This window comes from Saimiri boliviensis, chromosome 1 (assembly GCF_048565385.1).
Source record: "Saimiri boliviensis isolate mSaiBol1 chromosome 1, mSaiBol1.pri, whole genome shotgun sequence".
NCBI classification, from domain to species: Eukaryota; Metazoa; Chordata; class Mammalia; order Primates; family Cebidae; genus Saimiri; species Saimiri boliviensis.
In genome coordinates this window covers 118,996,944-119,020,061 of record NC_133449.1, presented here as the reverse complement: position 1 = coordinate 119,020,061, position 23,118 = coordinate 118,996,944, and the positions used below count along the sequence as shown (strand labels likewise).

General features: G+C 34.9%; 1 protein-coding gene across 11 annotated transcripts in view; it reads left to right on the top strand.

The window, feature by feature from the left end:
- The window catches only part of CHD9 (chromodomain helicase DNA binding protein 9), a 274,030-nt gene that overhangs the window by 182,696 nt on the left and 68,216 nt on the right, over window positions 1–23,118 (top strand). For all 11 annotated transcript variants that reach the window (XM_074402982.1, XM_074402992.1, XM_074402975.1 and 8 more), the window contains 7 exons: window positions 4,748–4,924; window positions 6,781–6,924; window positions 7,040–7,295; window positions 8,790–9,000; window positions 10,910–11,105; window positions 15,202–15,369; window positions 16,383–16,562. In XM_074402982.1, coding sequence (XP_074259083.1) covers window positions 4,748–4,924; window positions 6,781–6,924; window positions 7,040–7,295; window positions 8,790–9,000; window positions 10,910–11,105; window positions 15,202–15,369; window positions 16,383–16,562 — 1,332 coding nt within the window. The remainder of the gene's footprint in view (window positions 1–4,747; window positions 4,925–6,780; window positions 6,925–7,039; window positions 7,296–8,789; window positions 9,001–10,909; window positions 11,106–15,201; window positions 15,370–16,382; window positions 16,563–23,118) is intronic.

The window sequence follows — 23,118 nt, the reverse complement described above, 5'->3', positions numbered from 1 at the left end:
TCTTTATTTTAGACATTTTTTTAAATGTGGTTTGTTTTGCTTACTAAAACAGTTATACCTCCATCTTTTTCTCCTTCAGATTGGTTATGTCAGTACTCTAGTGGTTTGATGATGTTCTTCTCTACCTGTATTTATAAGAGAAGCATTTTCTATCTTACTTTGGCCACTTACTCTTTAAGAAGGGATTTCCTATCCCTCCTAAATACACAGATTATAAAATAAAGAGATGACAACTTAAGGGTATTCTGGCAGAACGTTGACTAGAAACAGGCCAGGCATGGTGGCTCACACTTGTAATCTTACACTTTGGGAGGCAGAGATGGGAGGATTGCTTGAGGCTAGGAGTTCCAGACCAGCCTGGGTAACATAGCAAGACCATCTCTACCAAAAAACTAAAATACTTTTTGGTGGGGCACGGTGGCTCATGCCTGTAATTCCAGCACTTTGGGAGGCCGAGGTGGGCGGATCACTAGGTCAGGAATTTGAGACCAGCCTGGCCAACATGGTGAAACCCCATCTCTACTAAAATTACACAAAAAAATTAGCTGGCATGGTGGCACGTGCCTGTAGTTCCAGCTACTTGGGAGGCTGAGGCAGGAGAATCACTTGAACCTGGAGGGCAGAGGGTGCAGTGAGTCAAGATCGTGCCACTGCACTCCAACCTGGTGACAGAGCAAGACTCCATCTCAAAAAAAAAAAAACTCGAGGCCGGGCGCGGTGGCTCAAGCCTGTAATCCCAGCACTTTGGGAGGCCGAGGCGGGTGGATCACGAGGTCAAGAGATCGAGACCATCCTGGTCAACATGGTGAAACCCCATCTCTACTAAAAATACAAAAAAAATTAGCTGGGCATGGTGGTGCGTGCCTGTAATCCCAGCTACTCAGGAGGCTGAGGCAGGAAAATTGCCTGAACCCAGGAGGCGGAGGTTGCGGTGAGCCGGGATCGTGCCATTGCACTCCAGCCTGGGTAACAAGAGCGAAACTCCGTCTCAAAAAAAAAAAAAAAAAAAAAAAAAAAAAAAAAAAAACTCAAATATTTTTAAAAAAAGAAAACATGAAATGCCAAGTCATAGTCTTGAATGTTCATATGAATTATTTCATTAAAATCTTTATTAAGAAATAAATCAAATACAATTCACAAAAAAGTGTACTTTTTAAATAGAAAAGGTTTATTGCCTGGCACTCTACCTTAAAAGCACCTTAGTATTTTATTTTTCTTTCACTCGTTCTGTTGTTCTAAAAGGATCATTATAACACATGGCCAGGTTATGTGATATGATAGAGGTTCAAGTAAGGTAATGTGTATAGCCTTCTACTTTTGCCTCCCAATGATAACCGATTATCTACCTGTTTGAGCCCAAGAGTTTGAGGCTACAGTTAGCTGTGATCACATCATTGCACTGAAGCCTGGGTGACAGCAAGACCCTGTCCCTAAAAAATAATGATAATAATAAAATAGTGGAAAAGAATCAAACTATAATCTAATTAAGATATCATGGATTCCAAAAGTGCAAAGGTGATCATTTTCAACATGACCTAGTGTTTCATTATTCTTAATCATACATTTGTAGAATTTTAGAGGTGTATGTTGTCATAAAAATTATTTGAGATTCTCGTTTTTTACAGAAAGCACAACTAATATCTTGAGACTTAAAAAGACTTCAAGTTACGATTTTAATATTTGTGTCACATGAGTTTGGCTTAAATGTGATAACCAAAAACCTGGAAGATTCTTGATGTGTGATAAACTGAATTGTGTATATTAAATATTGTATTTTTATGATAAATGTTGCAAATTCTAGATATATATTATCTAAAGAGGTTTTACATTTCAAAAGATAAAGATGTCTCCTGTAATGGGATAAATCGATCCGTGCTTCAAATTTAAGAATAACTTTTAGAGTTAACTCTTTCAAATGCATTTTTATATAAATTAAGTGAATATTTAACTTCTGGTTTTTTTTATGTTATCAAATAGGTTGAAATAACAGTATTACTAAAATTATGCTAAAATTTTTCTAAATTGCCCTTGGCAAAGTAACAGAAATGATAAACTAATAGCCACAAACATTTATTATTTACCATGTGCCAGGCATTATGCTAAACAGTTTACATGTATTATTTCACTTAATCTTTGTAATATCAACATTGTAAAATAGTATTGTCTCCATTTTACACATGAGAAAACTGAGGCTAAAGAAGTTGCACGAATTGCCCAAAATCACAATGCAAAACCAGGATTAAGAAACTCAAGTCAGTCAGATTCAAGAGCCCCTGTTATTAAACACTGTGATACCAGTTTAACTGAACATATAATATCCCAGGTTTTTACAGCTGTATAAATGCCACAAATTTATAATTTATACCTATTTTAATAATATTCTATTTGAGCTATTATTCAACTTAATCATTAATATTAATTAGTCTAAAATTAATTAAGTTAATATGAATTAAAATCTAAGTCAGAATACCCAACTGTTTTTATCCCTTCTTTTCACTTTCAACAGCTTATGTTTTAAACCCTGTTTAAACACTCTCTTCACTTAGATTCCAGGACACCGTCCTGTCCTACATCACCACTTATTCTTTTTCAAGCACCCTTTATTGATTCCTTCTTACCTTCCCTATATCTAAACTTTGGGATAACTCAAAGCTTAGTCTGCAAATACACTCATTATCTCACAGATTTTATACATACATGTAACTTTCAATACCATTCGTACTGCTGAAATTCCTAACTCTGTATCACCAACTCTAAACTCTTTTGTAAATTCCGGAGTCATACCCAAATGCCTACTTAACTGCACATGGCTATGTCTAATAGATGTCTCAAAATTAACATACAAAATCAAAATTCGAAACTACTTCTTTTTAGTAAATAACAACATGCACTTCCAGTTTTTTCAGCTAAAATTTTTAGTGGTAAATTTGAGGCCCTGCCCTGCCTTACTCCATGCTATCCATTGGGAAATCTTGTTGGCTTTGTTTTCCTTTTTTTTTTCTGAGATGGAGTCTTACTCTGTTGCCCAGGCGGAGTGCGGTGGCGCAATCTCAGCTCACCACAACCTGTGCCTCCTAGGTTCAGGCAATTCTCCTGCCTTAGCTTCCCAAGTAGCTGGGATTGCAGGTGCCCGCCACCACGCCCAGCTAATTTTTGTATTTTTAGTAGAGATGGGGTTTCACCATGTTGGTCTTGAACTCCTGACCTTGTTACATGGGGTTTCACCCTGCGGATCTCAAACTCCTGACCTCATGATCCACTTGCCTCAGCCTCCCAAAGTGGTGGGATTATAGGCATGAGCCACCATGCCTGGCTGACTCTACTTTCAAAATTTATCTAGAACTGAGCACACTTCTCATGACCTCCAATGAAGATTTCTTACTTGCATTAGTATGGCAGCTCTTTGTATATGTCTGTATGTATGTATGTATTTAGAGAAATCTCACTCCATTGCCCAGGCTGGAGTGCAGTGGCACGATCTCGGCTCATTGCAACCTCTGCCTCATGGGTTTAGGCAATTCTCCTGGATGGCAGCTTTTAAACTGGTCTCCATGATCCTGTCTTTGGCCTCTTCAGACAGGTTTCACCATAACTGCCAAAAGGACATTTAAAAAAATGTATATCAAATCAGGACACTGCTTACAAACCCCTTCAATAGTGTCTTAGTCAGAGTCAAAGCTTGTATCACAGTGTGTCCTGCAGTCTGCCTCATCCCCTCCTCAACTCACTGGGTTTCAAACACTCTGGCTTGCTTGCTATTATCTGAATGCTGCCAAAGACACTTCTACCTTAGGGCCTTCCCACTTGCTCCTTCTTTTACCAAGAATGCTTTCTTTTCCAGATCTGTAGATATCAACATGACTTCCTCCCTCATCTTTACATTTTTTCTCAAGTGTCGCATCACACTAATGGTCTCCCAACCACTCTGTATAAACGTGCAGTGTTCACCTCCAACCTTTTTTAAAAAATATATATTTTATTGCATTTTATGTTTTGGGATACATGTAAAGAACATGCAAGATTGTTGCATAGGTACATACATGGCAGGGTGGTTTGCTGCCTTCCTCCCCATCACCTGTGTCTGGCATTTCTCCACATGTTATCCCTCCCCAACTCACCTTCAACCTTAAACTTATCATCCCACATTCTTGCTTTATTTTATTCCACAACCCTTATCTCTTTCTAATTTACTTTTGTAAAAATTATTTTCTTAATAACTATGTCCTGCATTAGATTCATTATCATATGTTTTAATTGGATAATTATTGTTATCTGTTTTGTTTACTGCTACATCTCTGGCAACTAGAACAGGTTCTGGCACATTAGTACTCAATATCTTCTGAATAAATTATTTGGATGACTAATTATTCACTATTTATTTGCTATTATATTTGTGAACTCAGTGCTGTAAGTAATGAGAACTAATACTGAAATCTCATTGGCCAGATTTATAATGATTATTTCTTGCCCAAAATTATTATAATTATTAAAAATTATTATAAAACATTTTACCAAGAAATGTTTATTAGGATACTATTATAAATAAAATAATTATGTTGGCATAATTTTTAACATTATTGAACACATATAATACAGTTTTAATGCTAAAACTTTTTATTGTAAGGGAATGTCTGCTTATGTAAAAATTTCATTGGAAATGTTTTGTAAGAGATGTTATCAGATGCCATTTGACAGGAATAAAAATATGCAATTAAAATAATGTCAAATTACATTTGATCATTTCTAGGGGCGCATAATTCGAGGAGCTTATAGATTCCAAGCCATCATCACCACTTTTGAAATGATTCTTGGAGGCTGTGGAGAGCTTAATGCAATTGAATGGCGATGTGTGATTATTGATGAAGCACATAGGTTAAAAAATAAAAATTGTAAACTCTTAGAAGGCCTCAAACTCATGAATCTGGTAAGTAACTTAATATCGTCATTATGACAATTCAGTTTATTAGCTGTATAGTAAAAGGTCTTAGAGTTAATGCTAAAAACGTTTGTTTTTTAGTTTTGGAGTATTGGTATGTCTGAATTCTATTTGTGATAATTGAGTTGTGTGGGTTTTTTTTGTTGTTGCTTTAATTCATAAGAAAAAAAATTCTACTTTCTACAGCTTCAAATGTTTTAGCTCTTTCCTCCAAAAAGTGTTAGTAATTAATTTTTAAAATAAGAAATGTCAATGGAGTATGTACTATTTAAAAGAAAATAAGACCATAACTTTTAAGCCATGCATTCCTTAATAAAAAGTCCCTTTACCAAAGTTATATTATTCAGATTATTTATGATAAAAAGTCCTACACAATTCTACATGTTTAACATATATTGGTTATAATTAATAATGGGATTTCTTATAGTCATCTTTTTGTTACTGTGTTTGCTTCTTACAAATGAAAGCTTTTTTTAAACATTTTGATTTTTAATTAAGATCATAATTACTACATGAGCACTTGAACAAACAGTTCAAATATAAAGAACCACATTCTGTAAAAACTTAAAAGTGTTCCTTTTTACTCCTTCTCCATCTATGCCACACCCAGTTCAATACCTTATTTTCCAGTATGATTTTCTGTCTATCTTTCTAGGCCATTTACTACCATATACATAATATACGGATTTCACAGATGCATATACAAATATTTAATTTGGGAATTTAGAGGTTTTGTCAAATAAATTTTTAAATAATTTGTACTACCATTAAAAATATTCTACGTTTATTTTCTTCTTTTACTATTATGTTTAATTTTTAAAGAATTCTAGCTTCAAAGCATATTAGTCCTTTACATTCTGGGATTGTAACCTCAGTGATTTGATAATTTGTTCATGTTTGAAGAGTTAAATGATGATCATCCAAATTATAAATAATAAGCACTCTTTGGTACACAAATTACCATACTAAGAATGGTTGAGTACCAAAGAAAAAGATTCCCTCTTTTTTTTTTTTTAGAATATTTATTTCTTTGCTTCTAAAATTATTTAGAATTTTTAAAGGCATAAATAGCATACAAAGTGAGGTATTTCAGGAATGATACAGAGTTTTTAAAAAGTGATTGGGAAAGTATATTTCTGAAGATTTGTGGGTAGAAATGTATTTTAACTCTTGAAAATTATGAGTTCGGGTATGGTGGCTCATACCTTTAATCCCAGCACTTTGGGATGGCTTGAGGCCTGGAGCTCAAGACCAGCTGGATAATAAGTAAGACTTCATCTCTACAAAAAAATTTTTTTAAATTAGCCAGATGTTTTGCATACCTGCAATGCTAGCTACTCAGGAGCCTGAGGAAGGAGGATTTCTTAAGCCCAGGAGTTCGAGGTTACAGTGGTACTACTGTAATTTATTCTAATCATTGTAATTATGTTGTTTGTGTAATGCTGAACTATGATGGCACAATTAGACTCCAGCCTGGGTGTCACAGCAAGACCTTGTCTCTAAAATATATATATATATATATATATATATATATAAAATCTGTATATAAATGTACTTATATATAGAGATCTATAAATATATATAGATACATATCTATGTATACATACATATGTATCTATATATACATAGATATGTATACATACATATATATCTATATATATATCTATGTATATATATAGATATATATGTATGTATACATAGATATATATCTATATATACATAGAGACATATATATATGTATGGTCAGAAAAATATTTGCATATTGAACATTTGGTAACCTAAGTCAGCTTTCATATAATTTTAGTACTATGATGTTTGATGTGAATTATTCTCACTTTATGTAGGAACACAAGGTGCTTTTGACTGGCACACCTCTCCAAAATACAGTTGAAGAACTGTTTAGTCTTCTTCACTTTCTTGAACCTTTAAGATTTCCTTCTGAGTCAACATTTATGCAAGAATTTGGGGATCTGAAAACAGAGGAACAGGTATCCTATTGCTCTTTGTAAATATATTCATCACATTTCTAATTATTGTAATTATTTTATATGTGTAATTAAATGCTCACTTATGTTATATATCTTTTTATCATTTTTAATTCAGGTACAGAAACTTCAGGCTATCCTGAAACCAATGATGTTGAGACGATTAAAAGAAGATGTGGAAAAGAAGTTGGCACCTAAAGAAGAAACCATCATTGAAGTAGAACTTACTAACATTCAAAAGAAATATTACCGGGCTATCTTGGAAAAGAACTTTTCGTTTTTATCCAAAGGAGCAGGACAAACTAATGTACCTAACTTGGTCAATACCATGATGGAGCTCAGGAAATGCTGTAATCATCCATATCTTATCAAAGGTAGCTAAAAAAGATTATAACAAATACTTTTTTCTTGCAGTAAATATTAATAAACAAAACATTACAGCTGTAGTAGCTGTTATGACTCTCTACGGTGATATTCTGAGGAATTACAAGTGTTACAGAATCAGAGGCAATGTGAACTACTTTGTTACAGTGACTGATGTTAGCACACGAGGTTACAACAGCAGGAGTTTGTTCAGTATAATTTGGATTAGAATTTGTCCTCTTGTTTAATCCTAATTGTGGACAAAGACAGCAAAGCTGATTTTCGGGGCTTCTGCATTTACAGTTTTTTCCTGGCTTCCTTCCAGTCTAGATACATCAGTTAGTGTTTGAATTTTGTGCTGTAATAATGTTACTTTTTAAGATCTCATCAGGCTCTCTCCTAGTGTATGTTTGGGTTTTTCACTTATGCCTGGGAGTATGTACCTCTCTACCTACTTTGTTCAAGACAACCGAAGTCTCTCTTGCAGTTTTATAGTACTCTCTTATGGCTAGACAGGTTGAGGAAAGAAATACAGACAGCCTCTTTAATTCTGATATGGATTATCTAAAGGAAGTATGCATCAAGGACCTATAACATGACTTTATTTTAGTTTATTCTCTTCTTTCTTTCTTTTATTTTATTTTATTTTTGAGATAGTGTCGCTCTATAATCCAGGCTGGAGTCCAGTAGTGTGTTCATAGCACACAGTAGCTTCAAGCTGGAAATTGATTCTTCCACCTCAGCCTCCTTAGTAACTAGAAGTAGACATATGCACTACCATGCCCAGCTAATTTCTTTCTTTCTTTGGTTTTTTTGTTTGTTTGTTTGTTTTTTGGTAGAGATGGTGTCTTGCTATATTGCCCAGGCTGGTCTCAAACTCCTGGCCTCAATAAATCCTTCTGCCTTAGCCTCCCATAGTATTGAAATGACAGGCGTGAGCCACTGTACCTAGCCTTAATTTTTTCTTGTTTCCTTGTTTTGGTGGCTAACAAGATCTCCATAGACACATCCAAATCAATTATGATCAATCATCAGTGATGACAACTGTTATGATTGGTATTTAAATATTAGATGTTTGTTTAAAAATATGTGTTTACTCAACTGGGTTAGTTTTAAACATCTAATATTTAAATACCAAATACATGATTGGTGCTTAAATATTAGATTTTTTAAAAAAATACATGTGTTTACTCAACAGTTTTATTTTTTCCCTAATAGCATTCATTAAACATTTAGCAAACATAAATTTATACAAGGCATTATGCCAGGTATCCAAGGAGATGGAAAGATGTTTAAGACATTGTCCATGTCCTCAATGAAATTACAGTCTGGTATTGGTGGAGGTTCAGCAACGAGCATGAATAATTCTAATAAAAGCAGTGTACATGCCATTAGAAAATTATGTTACAGAAGCACACAGGAGCACTAATTTTGATTAAAAAGAAAGCAGTTGGGAATTTCCTGCATTTTTGCATTGCTTCTTTCATCTACTATTTCTTTGACAGGTGCTGAGGAGAAAATACTTGGAGAATTTAGAGATACATATAATCCAGCTGCTTCTGATTTTCATCTTCAAGCAATGATCCAGTCTGCTGGTAAATTGGTCCTTATTGATAAATTGCTTCCCAAAATGAAAGCTGGAGGTCATAAAGTGCTCATCTTCTCTCAGATGGTTCGCTGCCTTGACATTCTGGAGGACTATCTCATACATAAAAGGTAAAGCATACTGTAATCCACTGAATTATACTATGAATTATGCTAAGTATATGCTATTAAGATTTGTGCAGCACTGTACTGTAAATGAACTTTACTCATATCTTTCTTTTTACCTAGATTAGAATAAAGCATTCAAATTTATAAGTAAAGATTGTTTAGGATTGATTATGTGTTATATTTTCCCAGTGTGCAAATGTTGGAATATTAGATATGCCTGAGAAGTACAATTTAGAAAAGTTTGCAAATAAGTACTGTGTGACAGGAATGGATTTAATAATGTACATTTTACTTGATTTATAAACCTTGTAGTAATGAAACTTTAAATAGACTTATATTTACAATAGTCATCTTCAAAATTGAAAAAAGTGATTCAAGAACCTTTGGATCTATTTCATTGTTATAATTAGAACCTTAAGTTGTGGTACTTTTATTCTTATATACTATATAAAATTTGTTCATGCTTTAATATTTTTCTATTTGTTTCAGTGTGGGTTTTTTTTGTTTTATTTTGTTTATTGGTAAATCTCGGTAAGATAGTGTTAAATATTGTCTAATCAGTATTTAGGCTATTTCAGCTGTAGATTTTTTTTTTTTTTTTGAGACAGTGTCTCACTCTGTTGCCCAGAGTAGTGTGCAGTGGTGTGATCATAGCTCATTGCAGCCTCAAACTCCTAAGCTCAAGCAATCTTCCCACCTCAGCCTCCCAGGAAGCTGGGACTACAGGAATACACTACCACACCCAGCTAATTTGTTTATTTTTGGTAGAGGGAGGGTCTCACTATGTTGCCCAAGCTGGTCTCAAACTCCTGGATTGAAACAGTTCTACCTCAGCCTCCCAAAGTACTGGGGTTATAGGCATGAGCCACCATACCTGGCTTGCAGATTTTAATTCAATAGACTTTAACCCATATAGATAAGTAAAGGTCTGTACTGATTTATATTATTAGAGATTATGTCGTTTGTTTTATTTTCATTTTTATTTCTAGTTTCATTGTTATTTTCAGTGTCCTACTCTTTTGCCTCATTTTAAAATGTATATTTTTCTCAATTTTATGTCATGTAAGTGATACAAACATTAAATTGCAGTGTTTTCAAAAATAGCCATTCTTACATTTTTTGGATCTCCTTATGTGAAGAACTTTTTACAGATAAAACTGTACTTATAAATTTCTATTGTAATTTCATGGAAAATCCAGAGTTTTTTTCTTGTCATAAAAAACATTATTAGAAGTCTTACCTCCGTTTCGCAGGTATAAGAGATAACCATGGAGCAACTGCTACAACTCTAGTAAATCCTATGTAGAAGTGTAGCAGATGTCATATGTATACCACTTTGAATCCTAGTGCCTACATTTTTATGTATTTTATTTTTATTTGATGCCTTGAAGTTTTTTAGTTTTGTATATGTTAAATGGGGAAGGATAAAATAAGATAATTACTTTGCAGTAATGACTATAAAGAATTCAACAGCATTCCAGTGTGTTCTTAATAGATTGCAATGTAGAAGCAAGTATGTCAGTCGAGAGCGAAAGAAACATTTGTAGCCTTCTTGTATAAAGTTTTGTGAAAGTCTTTACTTCTTGAAAAAAAATTTATTATGATGAGATCAGCAAAGTAGCTTTATAGACTGTCTTTTTTTATTCTAACTTCCGAAATAAAATTCGTTGTGGTAGTGTTCTTTTACCTATACATCCAGGAATTCAGAGGTTTTGTATCTTTATATTAGTTTTTGTTTTCTCCTTAGCACCAACATCAAAAAGTATAAAGCCACAGAAACTAGTTGAGATGATATTCTTCTGAATTTTAGAGAAAACATAATGCTTTAGGAAAACTGACCTTATATTTGATAGAATATGTCTTCAATTTTATTATATTTATTTATGTAAATTTATTGCATTTCATTCCATAGATATTTGTATGAGCGAATTGATGGCAGAGTCAGAGGAAATCTTCGACAAGCTGCTATAGATAGATTTAGTAAACCTGATTCAGATAGATTTGTTTTTCTCCTGTGTACCCGAGCTGGTGGGTTGGGCATCAACTTAACTGCAGCTGATACATGTATAATTTTTGATTCTGATTGGAATCCTCAAAATGATCTTCAGGTAAGTAGTTTACTTGGCTAACAAGAAATGCGTTTTTTTAAAAAAGTAAAATTGTGTAACTGTTTTTGGTAATCCACATCTTTTATTTTTATCTGGACAAACTAACATGTGTCTCTCTATGAACTATCTGTGCCAAATAAAATAGCTGAAATTATTTTAATTTTTAAGATAAAAACTATAATGACAAAAATTTTTTACATTTTTATGTCTTATAAAATATGTCTTACTAGCTTATAAAAAGTTATACTTATTTGAGTACAGTAATTTTGTTTGTTTGTTTAGATATGAAGTCTCACTATGTTGCCCAGGCTGGTCTTGAACCCTAGGACTCAAGCATTTCTCCTGTCTTGGCCTCCAAAAGTACTAGGTTTATAGGCATTTGTCATCATGCTTGACCCAGTATTTTTATAGTTTAAAGAATATTATGTAAATTTGAGAGAGACCTTCAGCTCTAAGAATAATTTATTTGTAATAAAATTAACATTTCAGAATTTTAATCCTTAAAAATAAGTTCTCGCTTATTCTAATTTTATCTTGTAATCATAATATATTATGCGTTTTTATAAAATACTTCAGAACATGAAGCCACACATATAGGTAATGACTGTACTTGGACTACATAGAAATATAGGAATATTAATTACAGTGATAGAAGAGGTTCTAAATTTGCAGAAGGATATGAAAGGAGAACAAAACATAAGAGAAATTATTTTATTATTCTTCAGTCTTAATTGTATTGCAATTAATATTGGTACTTTTCATTATAAGGCTAGTCAAGTATAATCATGAGAAGGGGAAAAGTAGAGTTCAATCTCTGTGAATCAGACCAGCCATATAATTTTTTTAAATAAGTATAAAAACAAATACAATAAATGGTTATTGAGAATATACCTAGCCTAAAACATATTATAAATTGCTCATTTATGTAACTATATGTAATCTACTTTAAAATATCTAAAGATCCAAAATTAATACAGTAAGCCAGAGACCAACTCTCTGTAGAAGGCTCAATTAGTAAATATTTCAAGCAACATAACGTCTTTATCACACATTCTTGTTCATTTGTCACAATCCTTTAAAAGGTAAAAAAGCCTGTGTTGGCAGACCAGATTTGATCCACAAGCTGTAGTTTCCCAATTCCTACATTTAACCCAAATAATAATTGTTCGCCTTTGAAATGCATGTTTGTACGTATAACAGCCCAAAGTGGATGTTCTAAAAGTTAACTTAAAATAATAAAGTCACTTTATAGAACCTGAAAAAAAAGTGGAGAAACTATCCTGAATCTCCCAACTTCTCCCTCTCACTTGGTTTTCTATTTAACTGCTAATGTAGATCCAATTTTTGCAGACTAAGATAATTTTGGCTTACTGTACTTACCCTACACCTAGAGCAAAGTTGCCTATTTACAGTCCTGGGTTCCAAATGGCACAAATTGGATGTGGATAGAATAAAAATGTCAATGAAGAACATAACATCAGCGCCCCCTATAAATTTTAAAGCCACATTTTATGATTTAATTTGTCTGAAGATAATGGGGAGGTGATTAGTAATTTGGGAGAAAAACTAGGTTTTATAGAATATTTGGAGTCAAGATTTATCATACAAAGTTTGTTTAGTAGGAACTCATTATAAAATGTACAGCCCTTATGTGATCTCTGATGTCTCCACTTCTAACATATATACATATTAGATAATTAGTTTCTCCTTCATTTAAATAAAATTTAGATCTCTACAGTTATTTACCTTGCTTGGTTTTTTTCCCCAAAAAAATTACCCAGCTTAGAAGGAAATCATAGATGACACAAACAAATAGAAACACATCCTATGCTCATGGATGGGAAGAATTAATATTGTGAAAATGACCATACTGCCAAAAGCAATCTACAAATTCAATGCAATCCCCATCAAAATACCACCATCCTTCTTCACAGAATTAGAAAAAAAAATTCTGAAATTCATATGGAATCAAAAAAGAGCCCACACCACCAAAGCAGGACTAAGCAAAAAGAACAAATTTCAAGGCATCACACTATCTGATTTCAAACTATACTGCAAGGCCACAGTCACCAAAACAGCATGGTACTGGTATAAAAATAGACACATAGACCAGTGGAACAGCATAGAGAACCCAGAAATAAACTCAAATACTTACAGCCAGTTTATCTTTGACAAAGCAAACAAAAATATAAAGTGGAGAAAGGACACCCTATTCAACAATAGCTGAGACTTAATTAAACTAAAGAGCTTTTGCCTGGCAAAAGGAAGTCAGTAGATTAAATAGACAACCCACAGAGGGGGAGAAAATCTTCACAATCTTACACATCTGAAAAAGGACTAATTTCCAGAATCTGTAACAAACTCAAGTCAGAAAAAAGAAAAACCATCCCATCAAAAAGTGAGCTAAGGACATGAATAGATAATTCCCAAAAGAAGATATACAAATGGCCAATAAACATGAAAAGATGCTCAACATCACTAATGATCAGGGAAATGCAAATCAAAACCACAGTCCAATACCGCCTTACTCCTGCAAGAATGGCGGTAATCAAAAAACAGTAGATGTTGGCATAGATTCGGTGAACAGGGAACACTTCTACACTGCTGGTAGGAACGTAAACCAGTACAGCTGCTGTGGAAAACACTGTGGAGATTCCTTAAAGAACTAAAAGTAGAACTACCATTTGATCCAGCAATCTCACTACTGGGTATCTACTGAGAGAAAAATATGTCATTATTTAAAAAAGATACTTGTACACGCATGTTGATAGCAGCACAGTTTACAATAGCAAAATCATGGAACCAACCCAAATGCTCATCAGTCAACAAGTAGATAAAGAAACTGTGTGTGTATATATACACATACACACACACACACACACACACACACACACACACACACACGATGGAATACTGTGCAGCCATAAAAAAACAATGAATTAACAGCATTTTCAGTGACCTGGATGATCTTAGAGACTATTGTTCTAAGTGAAGTAACTCAGGAATGGAAAACCAAACATTATATGTCCTCACTCGTAAGTGGAGCTAAGCTATGAGAACACAAAGGCATAAGATTGATACGATGGACTTTGAGGACATGGGGAAAAGAGTAGTGGTGGGGACAAGGGATAAAAGACTGCAAATGTAGTACAGCGTATACTGCTCAGGTGATGGTTGTACAAAATCTCACAAATCACTACTAAAGAACTTACTCGTGTAACCCAATACCACCTTAGCCCAATAACTTGTGGGAAAAAAATTATCCAGCTTAAATAAAATATATTGAAAAGATTGTCAATAATGTAATAGAAAAAAGTTTAGAAATTTAGATTAAACTTTAAAAGTTGAGTTGCCAGCTAGGTGTGGTAGCTCACACCTGTAATCCAGTACTTTGAGAGGCCAAAGTGATAGAATCTCTTTAGCCCAGGAGTTCGACTGGGCAACATAGCAAGTCCCCATGTCTAAAACAAACAATCAAAAAATTTGAGTTAACATCAACTATAAAATCTGTTTAAAAGTTTTGTGTCCCTGCCTAGAAGTATATTGACTACACTTCCATTAAAACATAATAAGGCCGGGTATGTTGGCTCATGCCTACGTAATTCCAACACTTAGGGAGGCCGAGACAGGTGGATCACTTGAGTTCAGGAATTCAAGACCACCCTCGCCAATGTGGTGAAACCCTGTCAGTACTAAAAATGCAAAAATTACCTGGGCATGGTGGTGGGCACCTGTAATCCCAGCTACTTGAGAGACTGAGGCAGGAAAATCACTTGAATCCAGGAGGTGGAGGTTGCAGTAAGCCAGGATGGTGCCACTGTTCTCCAGCCAGGGTGACAGAGTGAGATTCCGAAAAGTCCTTTGTGAATTTATATTCTTTGATATTTAAGCTTATAAACCTAAATTTTAACTTATTCCTGATTGTGGGATTATTTCTTGTTGTAATAAGCTCTACCTTAATTTCTAGAAAAAGGTTATATTGAATTCAATAAAAATGGTCTAAGAATTCTTACATGTGTTTATATCCCATATATATAATTTGCTATTACATGCCTCTTGAGAAAATAATTAAATATGTAACTTTTCATTTTTATAGGCCCAAGCTCGTTGCCACAGAATTGGTCAGAACAAAGCAGTTAAAGTCTATAGACTGGTAACTCGTAACTCATATGAGAGAGAGATGTTTGACCGAGCCAGTTTGAAACTGGGCCTTGATAAAGCTGTATTACAGAGCATGAGTGGAAGAGAAAGTAATGTTGGTGGTGTATGTATATTTTCTTTTTCACTTGAGGTTTTTGTGTGTTTTTGTATTTAATTTTACCTCCAATAGTGTATCATTTAGTTTTGGTCCATGCAGAACACTAAATACATTTGTTTTATGCAGGGGGGCATTTTCAGGACGGAGCTATGTTTAGTTAATACTTTTGAATCCTGCTCTGTCTGTATAGCTCCAGAGCTTATGAATTCTAAATGTATTTTCAAGATAAAATTTCTTTGCTCTCTTTTTAGGACATTTGTATGATTGGCACAGCAAAATAGAATTTGTGTTTATATAAACAGTTTTGAAATTTTTTATTTCAGTGTCAAACTACTAGCATTGGCTTTGTCTGGTTGTAAATGATGATATTTTAGCTTTTTTCTCCCCCCTCAAGGTTCTTGCCTAATATCTATCAATAATAGGATCCTAGTTCTGGGCTGGGCACATGGCTCATACCTGTAATCTCAGCACTTTGAGAGGCTGAGGTAGAAGGATTAACCTGCTTGAGCCCAGGAGTTTGAGACAAGCCTGGGCAGTATGGCAAGACTCTGTCTCTATAAAAAATAAAAATTACCTGGGCATGATGGAGCATGCCTATGGTCCAAGCTCCTTGGGAGGCTGAGGTGGGAGAATCACTTGAGCCCAGGAGGTCAAGGCTGCAGTGAGCTATGTTTGCACCACTGCACTCCAGCATGGATAACAGAGCAAGACCCTGTTTCAAATAAAGAAAGAAAGAAAGAATCCTAGTATTAAAAAGAACTTTGAAAAAGGCTACCCAACCTTTAGGCCTTATTTTAACCAAAGTCATTCTAGACCGATGGGTAATTCTTATTTTAAAAAGAGCAAAGAAGAGTCAACAACTTCAATATATTATTTCCATGAATTCTCTCTTATGTGCATCCCAAACCCAAATGCAGTTTAAGCATGCCTCTTTTGTTCTTTGACATCCTTTAGGGATACTTCCTCGTTTTACGAACTTTTTAAAAAAACTGTTTTTATGGAAGTTAATTTCTCCGTAGATTCAACAGCTTTCCAAAAAGGAAATAGAAGACCTGCTTCGAAGAGGTGCTTATGGTGCTATTATGGAGGAAGAAGATGAAGGCTCCAAATTCTGTGAAGAGGATATCGATCAGATTTTACTACGTCGTACAAAAACCATTACAATTGAATCAGAAGGACGTGGGTCAACATTTGCCAAGGTAACAGTGAGTAGTATTTTTAACATAGCAGTGATGTTCATATCCTAACTACTGAAAAAGTTTGTCTCTTACACAAAATGTTTAAACATACCGAATTAGCTGAAAAGCAATAATGTATTTTCCTTCTTTTTTTTCTGATTTCCTGTATTTTCACATGCACTCTCTGATCCTTGTGAAATAGAATAAATATAATAACTAGACATAGTTCTAAATGTTAGTTTAGAACATATGAAATCAAAGAAATTTAGAAACTAACCATCTGTACATGCCAAAGGCAAAACAAAATGTAAATAATGTAAGAGGTTAAATCATGTTACATCAACTTTCATAATTTAAAGAACCTAAAGGAGAGAAAGAATTTCCAATTTCATTTTAAATACTTATAGTTGGCTGGATGGGGTGGCTCACATATGTAATCCCAGCACTTTGGGAGGCCATGGCAGGTGGATCACCTGAGGTCATAAGTTTGAGGTCAAAATGGTGAAACTCAGTCTCTGCTAAAAATACAAAAATTAGTGTGAGCCACTGTACCCCGCCATATTTCTTTTTTCTTTCTCTCTCTCCTTTTTTTTCCCAACCAAGACACGCTAAACTTAACCTCTTCCATTCATCTGAATAGTTTATTATTGCAGTATTCTGTCTCATCTATACTAATTGCAGAAAACCACACACAAGTTTTCTCTTTTCCACTGAACTTCTTTTCTACATTCCCCTTCTTCCCAATTCCCCTCTCAGCTTTCAATCCAGAAATCTTTCTTTATCTTTATGGGGAACATTGTGGTATAGCAAGAAGTACAGGTGCTGTACCAAAAGTAATGATACCAACCTTCAAATGGAAACTCACTTGCATTCAGTTAGCAGACTAATAAATTCTTTTGTCAGGTATTTTGGTAAATGCCAGGAATACTAAAATGAAAGGATTATAGTTGCTGAAAAAAATAAAGTAGCTGCCGGGCATGGTGGCTCAAGCCTGTAATCCCAGCACTTTGGGAGGCCGAGGCGGGTGGATCACGAGGTCAGGAGATCGAGACCATCCTGGTCAACATGGTGAAACCCCGTCTCTACTAAAAATACAAAAAATTAGCTGGGCATGGTGGCGTGTGCCTGTAATCCCAGCTACTCAGGAGGCTGAGGCAGGAGAATTGCCTGAACCCAGGAGGCGGAGGTTGCGGTGAGCCGAGATCACGCCATTGCACAACAGCCTGGGTAACAAGAGCGAAACTCAGTCTCAAAAGAAAAAAAAAAAAAAAACATAAAGTAGCAAATGATTAATTCTGTATGTTCTGAATAAAGAAAGCCTTTGCAAAGAAAATAACATTCAAGCTGAGTCTTGGGGGAATTGTGAATTTCATTGTTTTACAAAGAGAAAGAAAAAGCCAGCTAAATTAGTCATATGTTGCCAAACTACAAGGAGTATTTCAGGATTATAACAGGCATGTATGGATACAGGAGATGAATTACATAAAGATGAAATTGTGAAGGAGTTAGGGAAGTTGAACCCAAATTGTGAAGGGCTTTGTGTGCCATTTTGAGGAATTCGAACTTGATCCTGAGGCAGTTAAGCTTTTAGAGTCCTTCAGGCAGAAATTGGACATAGTGCAGTCTGGTTTAGAAGTTTAACTCTAGCAGCAGCATGGAGAACAAGTTGGAAAGGGGAAAGAATAGAAACAAGGAGATTATTTAATGGGCTTATACAGGAAATAATGATGGGTGAACCAGGGTTTTGGAGACCTACTTGAATCAATAGGAGTTGATGACCAGTTAGAAATGTTTAGAAGGAAGAATCAGAAATGACTTGAAGATTTTTTGCTGAAGTAGCTAGGAGGGTCACGGTTGTCTTTAAGATAGAGGAAGACATTCATATGGGGGAAATAAAATATTGGAGCTGTTATATTTATGACATTTACAGGGCATCCAAATGGAGATGTTTAGGAGAGTTGCGTGGGAGACAGATACAGATTTGGAAATTAGTAGAGAATAAATCAGAAGAAAGTCATTTCTTTTGTTTCCAAAATAAACATTGCAAAAGTAAAGTAAAAGAAGATTGAAAACTAAAACTAGTCATGACTGAGTACATGTACCCTGGCTCTAGTTTTTTTCCTGGGAAATCTTACTTAGTTTTGATTCCTTGGTTCTGTACTCTACGTACAGATATATTTTTCCTCATATTGAAATCTAATTAATATCAAAAAGTATTGGTCATGACTATTGTCCTTGTTGATTAGGCCAAACAGAGATATTCTCCTTAAAGTTTTTATTGTTTTGTTTTGTTTTTAATTACTGTAGGCCTATGCAAAGCATTTAGTGAGCACATGTGATCCTTGGCCTCCTCATTTAACATGTTAATGATAATGATCATGGAAAGTCAGAAAAACAGAGTTTGAATTCTAACTCATAAACAGAGTGACCTTTAACAACTAACCTCATTGAGTCTTGCTTTAAAGAGGAGATCTTAATAATCATACTTGGCCTTTCCGACTTTTCTATACAGTGCTATGTAACTATTATTTTACTTAGAGAACTCAAGTATACTCTTAATGCTCTGAGAATTGAGATATTCTTAAGTATTTAAATGTCTACTTTAAATCCTCACACCAGGGAGTAAATGTCACATTTAAAAAGAGAGCTGACAAGGTACCACAACAGCTGAGGAGAATCAAGAGTTTGCTCTAGTTGTTTTATAATTTGTTTATTTTCCAAATAATTTGTTCATTCCCATAGTTGCATGGGAATGCTGGTAGATACTGGACATTTGAAAAAATGGGATATGGTGTAAAGTTAGTAGTATTACACTTTTCCTGGGATCCAAAGACTTCAGCTTTGCTCAACTGTTCTCAGTGATTTGAAGAAATAAAATAATTCCATTCTGTGTTTCTTTGCATTATCAAATAGCATTTAATAAGGAGCTACATATATGGAACAGGATCCTTATGAGAATATCTAGACTTAGTACATATTCATCAAATAGAACTTATTGGTAACTTGATTTTCAAGTCGTGATATCCTTTAAACATTGTTTTGGGAGATTTTTTTTATTTTTATTTTTTGAAACTAAGCTTCGCTCTTGTTGCCGAGGCTGGAGTGCAGTGGCACAATCTCTGCTCACCACAACCTCCACCTCCCAGGTTCAAGCTATTCTCCTGCCTCAGCCTCCGAAGTAGCTAGGATCACAGGCAAGCACCACCACGCCCAGGCTAATTTTGTATTTTTAGTAGAAATGGGGTTTCTCCATGTTGGTCAGGCCAGTCTCGAACTTGTGACCTCAATTTGGTCTCCCAAAGTGCTGGGATTACAGCCACTGAAGTGTAAATGTTTATAGCCGGGTTTTTTGTTTTTTGTTCTTTGTTTTTGACACAAAGTCTTGCACTGTCTCCTGGGCTGGAGTGCAGTGGTGCGATCTCGGCTCACTGCAGCCTCTGCCTCCCGTGTTCAAGTGATTCTCCTGCCTCAGACTCTCAAGTAGCTGGGATTACAGGCACTCGCCACCATGCCCAGCTAAATTTTTGTATTATTAGTAGGGACGGAGCTTCACCCTGTTGGCCAGGCTGGTCTCAAACTCCTGACCTCGTGATTCACCCATCTTGACCTCCCAAAGTGCTAGATTATTGGCATGAGCCACCATGCCCAGCCCTTCTAATCTGATTTTTAGAAAATTGATAGAGAATAAAATACTTCAAATCAATTAATTTACAGAGGAAAGAAAACCATCTAAACTGTGTTTCAGATGGATTGCTTATTTGTAAGGGACTTAATTGGCATCTTCTGCCTTTCTACCACTATCATAGAAAGATGGATTTCGCCATTTAAAAGTTTTCTCTTGCAAATAATATAGAGATTTAATGGTAGAAGGAATGCATTTTAGAAGAAAAGTTTAGGGGGAACTAGGATATTAGGATTTAACATTTGGAAGAAGATAAACCTGTATTTGATGATGTCTTCTACAACAGGCATCTTCTATAGGCAGAATCACTTGTTATAATCCTTGAGAATCATGTAAGTCATCTTATAAATAGGTTATAGGTTATATGTCAATTAGCGAAAGCCTCTCGAATTATTTAGAAACTTAAAATTGTTTTATTTATAAATTAATCATTTGTCATAATGAATGTAACAAAAGTTATTGAATTCTGAAGTTTAGTTTCTTCCAGACAATTTTTTTAAATTACCAGTAGTTATATGATAGCAGAATAAAAATTATTATACACTGTAGCATAGAATTTTTTTTTTAGGCAAACAACCAAAAAGTAACAGACTTTAAAATCTGACTGTTTTCTTTCAATGACTTCATATTTAATGATGCCTCATGATTTTTTGGGTTTTTTTGTTGTTGGGTTTTGTTTTCTTTTCTTTTTTTCTTTGAGACAGATCTCACTTTGTCGCCCAAGCTGAAGTACATTTCCTGGGCTTAAGTGATCCTCCTGCCTCAGCCTCCCATGTTGCTGGGACCACAGGCACATGCCACCATGCAGAGTTAATTTTTTGATTTCTTATAGTGACAGGGTCTTACTTTGTTGCCCAGGCTGGTCTCAAACTCCTGAGCTCAAGCAGTCCTCCCACCTTAGCCTCCCAAAGTGTTAGGATTACAGGCATGAGCCACTATGCCCAGCCTGCTTTTCATGTTCAATGTTCTCCAGTTCATATAGAGTAAATACTCATTTACCAGATTGGTTAAATCTCAAGAGGCATGTATCAGTGAAACTGTAGAACAGAATAAAACCCTATGAACTTCATTCAGTAAACTTTTCACTACTCCTGAAAATTGATATGTTTATATTAATGAAAATATTAAAGTATCATATATCCTTAGTTGTGAGAAATTTATTCTGAAATAGTTAAGGAATTATTTGCATGTAGTTAGATGTCCATTTCTTATACTCATTGATACCAGTTTGATGAGTTGTTATAACATACTTATTTTATACAGATGATGATAGCTGTGTTGTTTTGTTTTATCAAAGTAGTTAGTCTTTGTTCTTTCAAGCTGGATATGAAAGTCAGGACTGGTGGTACATGCCTGTAATTCTAACACTTTGGGAAGATAAGGCAGGAAGATCACTTAAGGCTGGAAGTGGGAGACCAACCTAGGCAAGAAAGTGAAACTCCATCTCTATGAAAAACTTAAAAATCAGCCAGGCAAGGTGGTATGTGCTTGTTGTCTCATCTATTTGGGATACTGTGGCAGGAGGACTGCTTGAACCCAAGAGCTAGAGGCTACAATGAGACATAATCGTACAGCTGCACTCCAGTCTGGGCAAGAGTGAGATCTTTTTTCTAAAAGAAAAATAAAGTTGGATATGAGATTTTATAGTTTGTGGTTTCTCCTGTTGCCACTGTAACAAATTATCACAAAGTTTATGGCTTAAGACAACACAAACTTTTTCTCTTATAGTTCTCAATATCAGAAGTCTAACATGTCTTTCACAGGGCTAAAATCAAGGTGTCAGCAGGGCTGGTTCATTCTGGAAGCTTTAGGGGAGAATCTGTTTCTCATCTCTTCCAATTCCTAAGACTGCCTGCATTCCTTGGCTTGTGGCCACAGTACTCCTGTCTCTGCTTCTGTCATGTCATATCCTTTTTCTTTTCTAGAGTCAAATCTCCCACTGCCTCACTCTTGTAAGAACATTTATAATTACGTTTAGGGCCCACTTGGATAATGCAAGCTCTCTATTTCAAGGTCCTTAACTTAATATTATCTGCAAAGTTCCTTTTCCATATAAGACAAAACTCACAAGGTTCCAGAGATTAGAATGAGGTATCTTTGGTGGCCATTATTCAGTTTATCACATGTATCAGTTCAAAGAATTCGCTTTTCAGTAGTTTTATAATATTAAAGGTATAATTTAGAGCAAGCCAAAAAAAAATTTTTTTTTAATTTATTTCATGAAAACATTTGTTCCTGTCACTTCTGTTTCATAAATATGCCAGCAAAATGCACATTTTTAAACACTTAAAGAGTATTTAACATTTGCTTTATTTTATATAAGCATCTTAAAAGCCAAACCTCAAAAGAATACTAGGTGGAATGAATGGGTACATTTATTACTTGGTAAGCAATAACATGAACAGAATCTGAAGTTCAGCAAGAGGCATTTAGCCTTTCAATTTTTCTGTTTTTCAGACCTTTTTTTTTTATTTGAGACAGACAGGTTTTTGTTTTCTTGCCAGACCGGAGTACAGTGGTGCAATCATGGCTCACTGCAGCCTTAACCTCTCAACCTCCTGGGCTCAAGTGATCTACTCACCTCAGCCTCCCAAGTAGCTGGTACTACAGGCGTGCACCATCACACCAGACAAATTTTTTAAAAATTATTATAGAGATGGGGGTCATGCTGTGTTGCCTAGGTTGGTCTTGAATTGTGGGCTCAAGCACTCCTCTTGCCTTTGCCTCCCAAAGTGTTGGAATTTACAGGTGTGAGCCACTATGCCCGGCTTGGATGTTTTATAAAGTTTTAAACTACAAATACAGACAGTATTGAACAGTTATCAACTCATACTTACCTTGTCTCATCACACCTCCCACTTTTTCATATTGTTTTGAAGTAAATCCCAGATATCA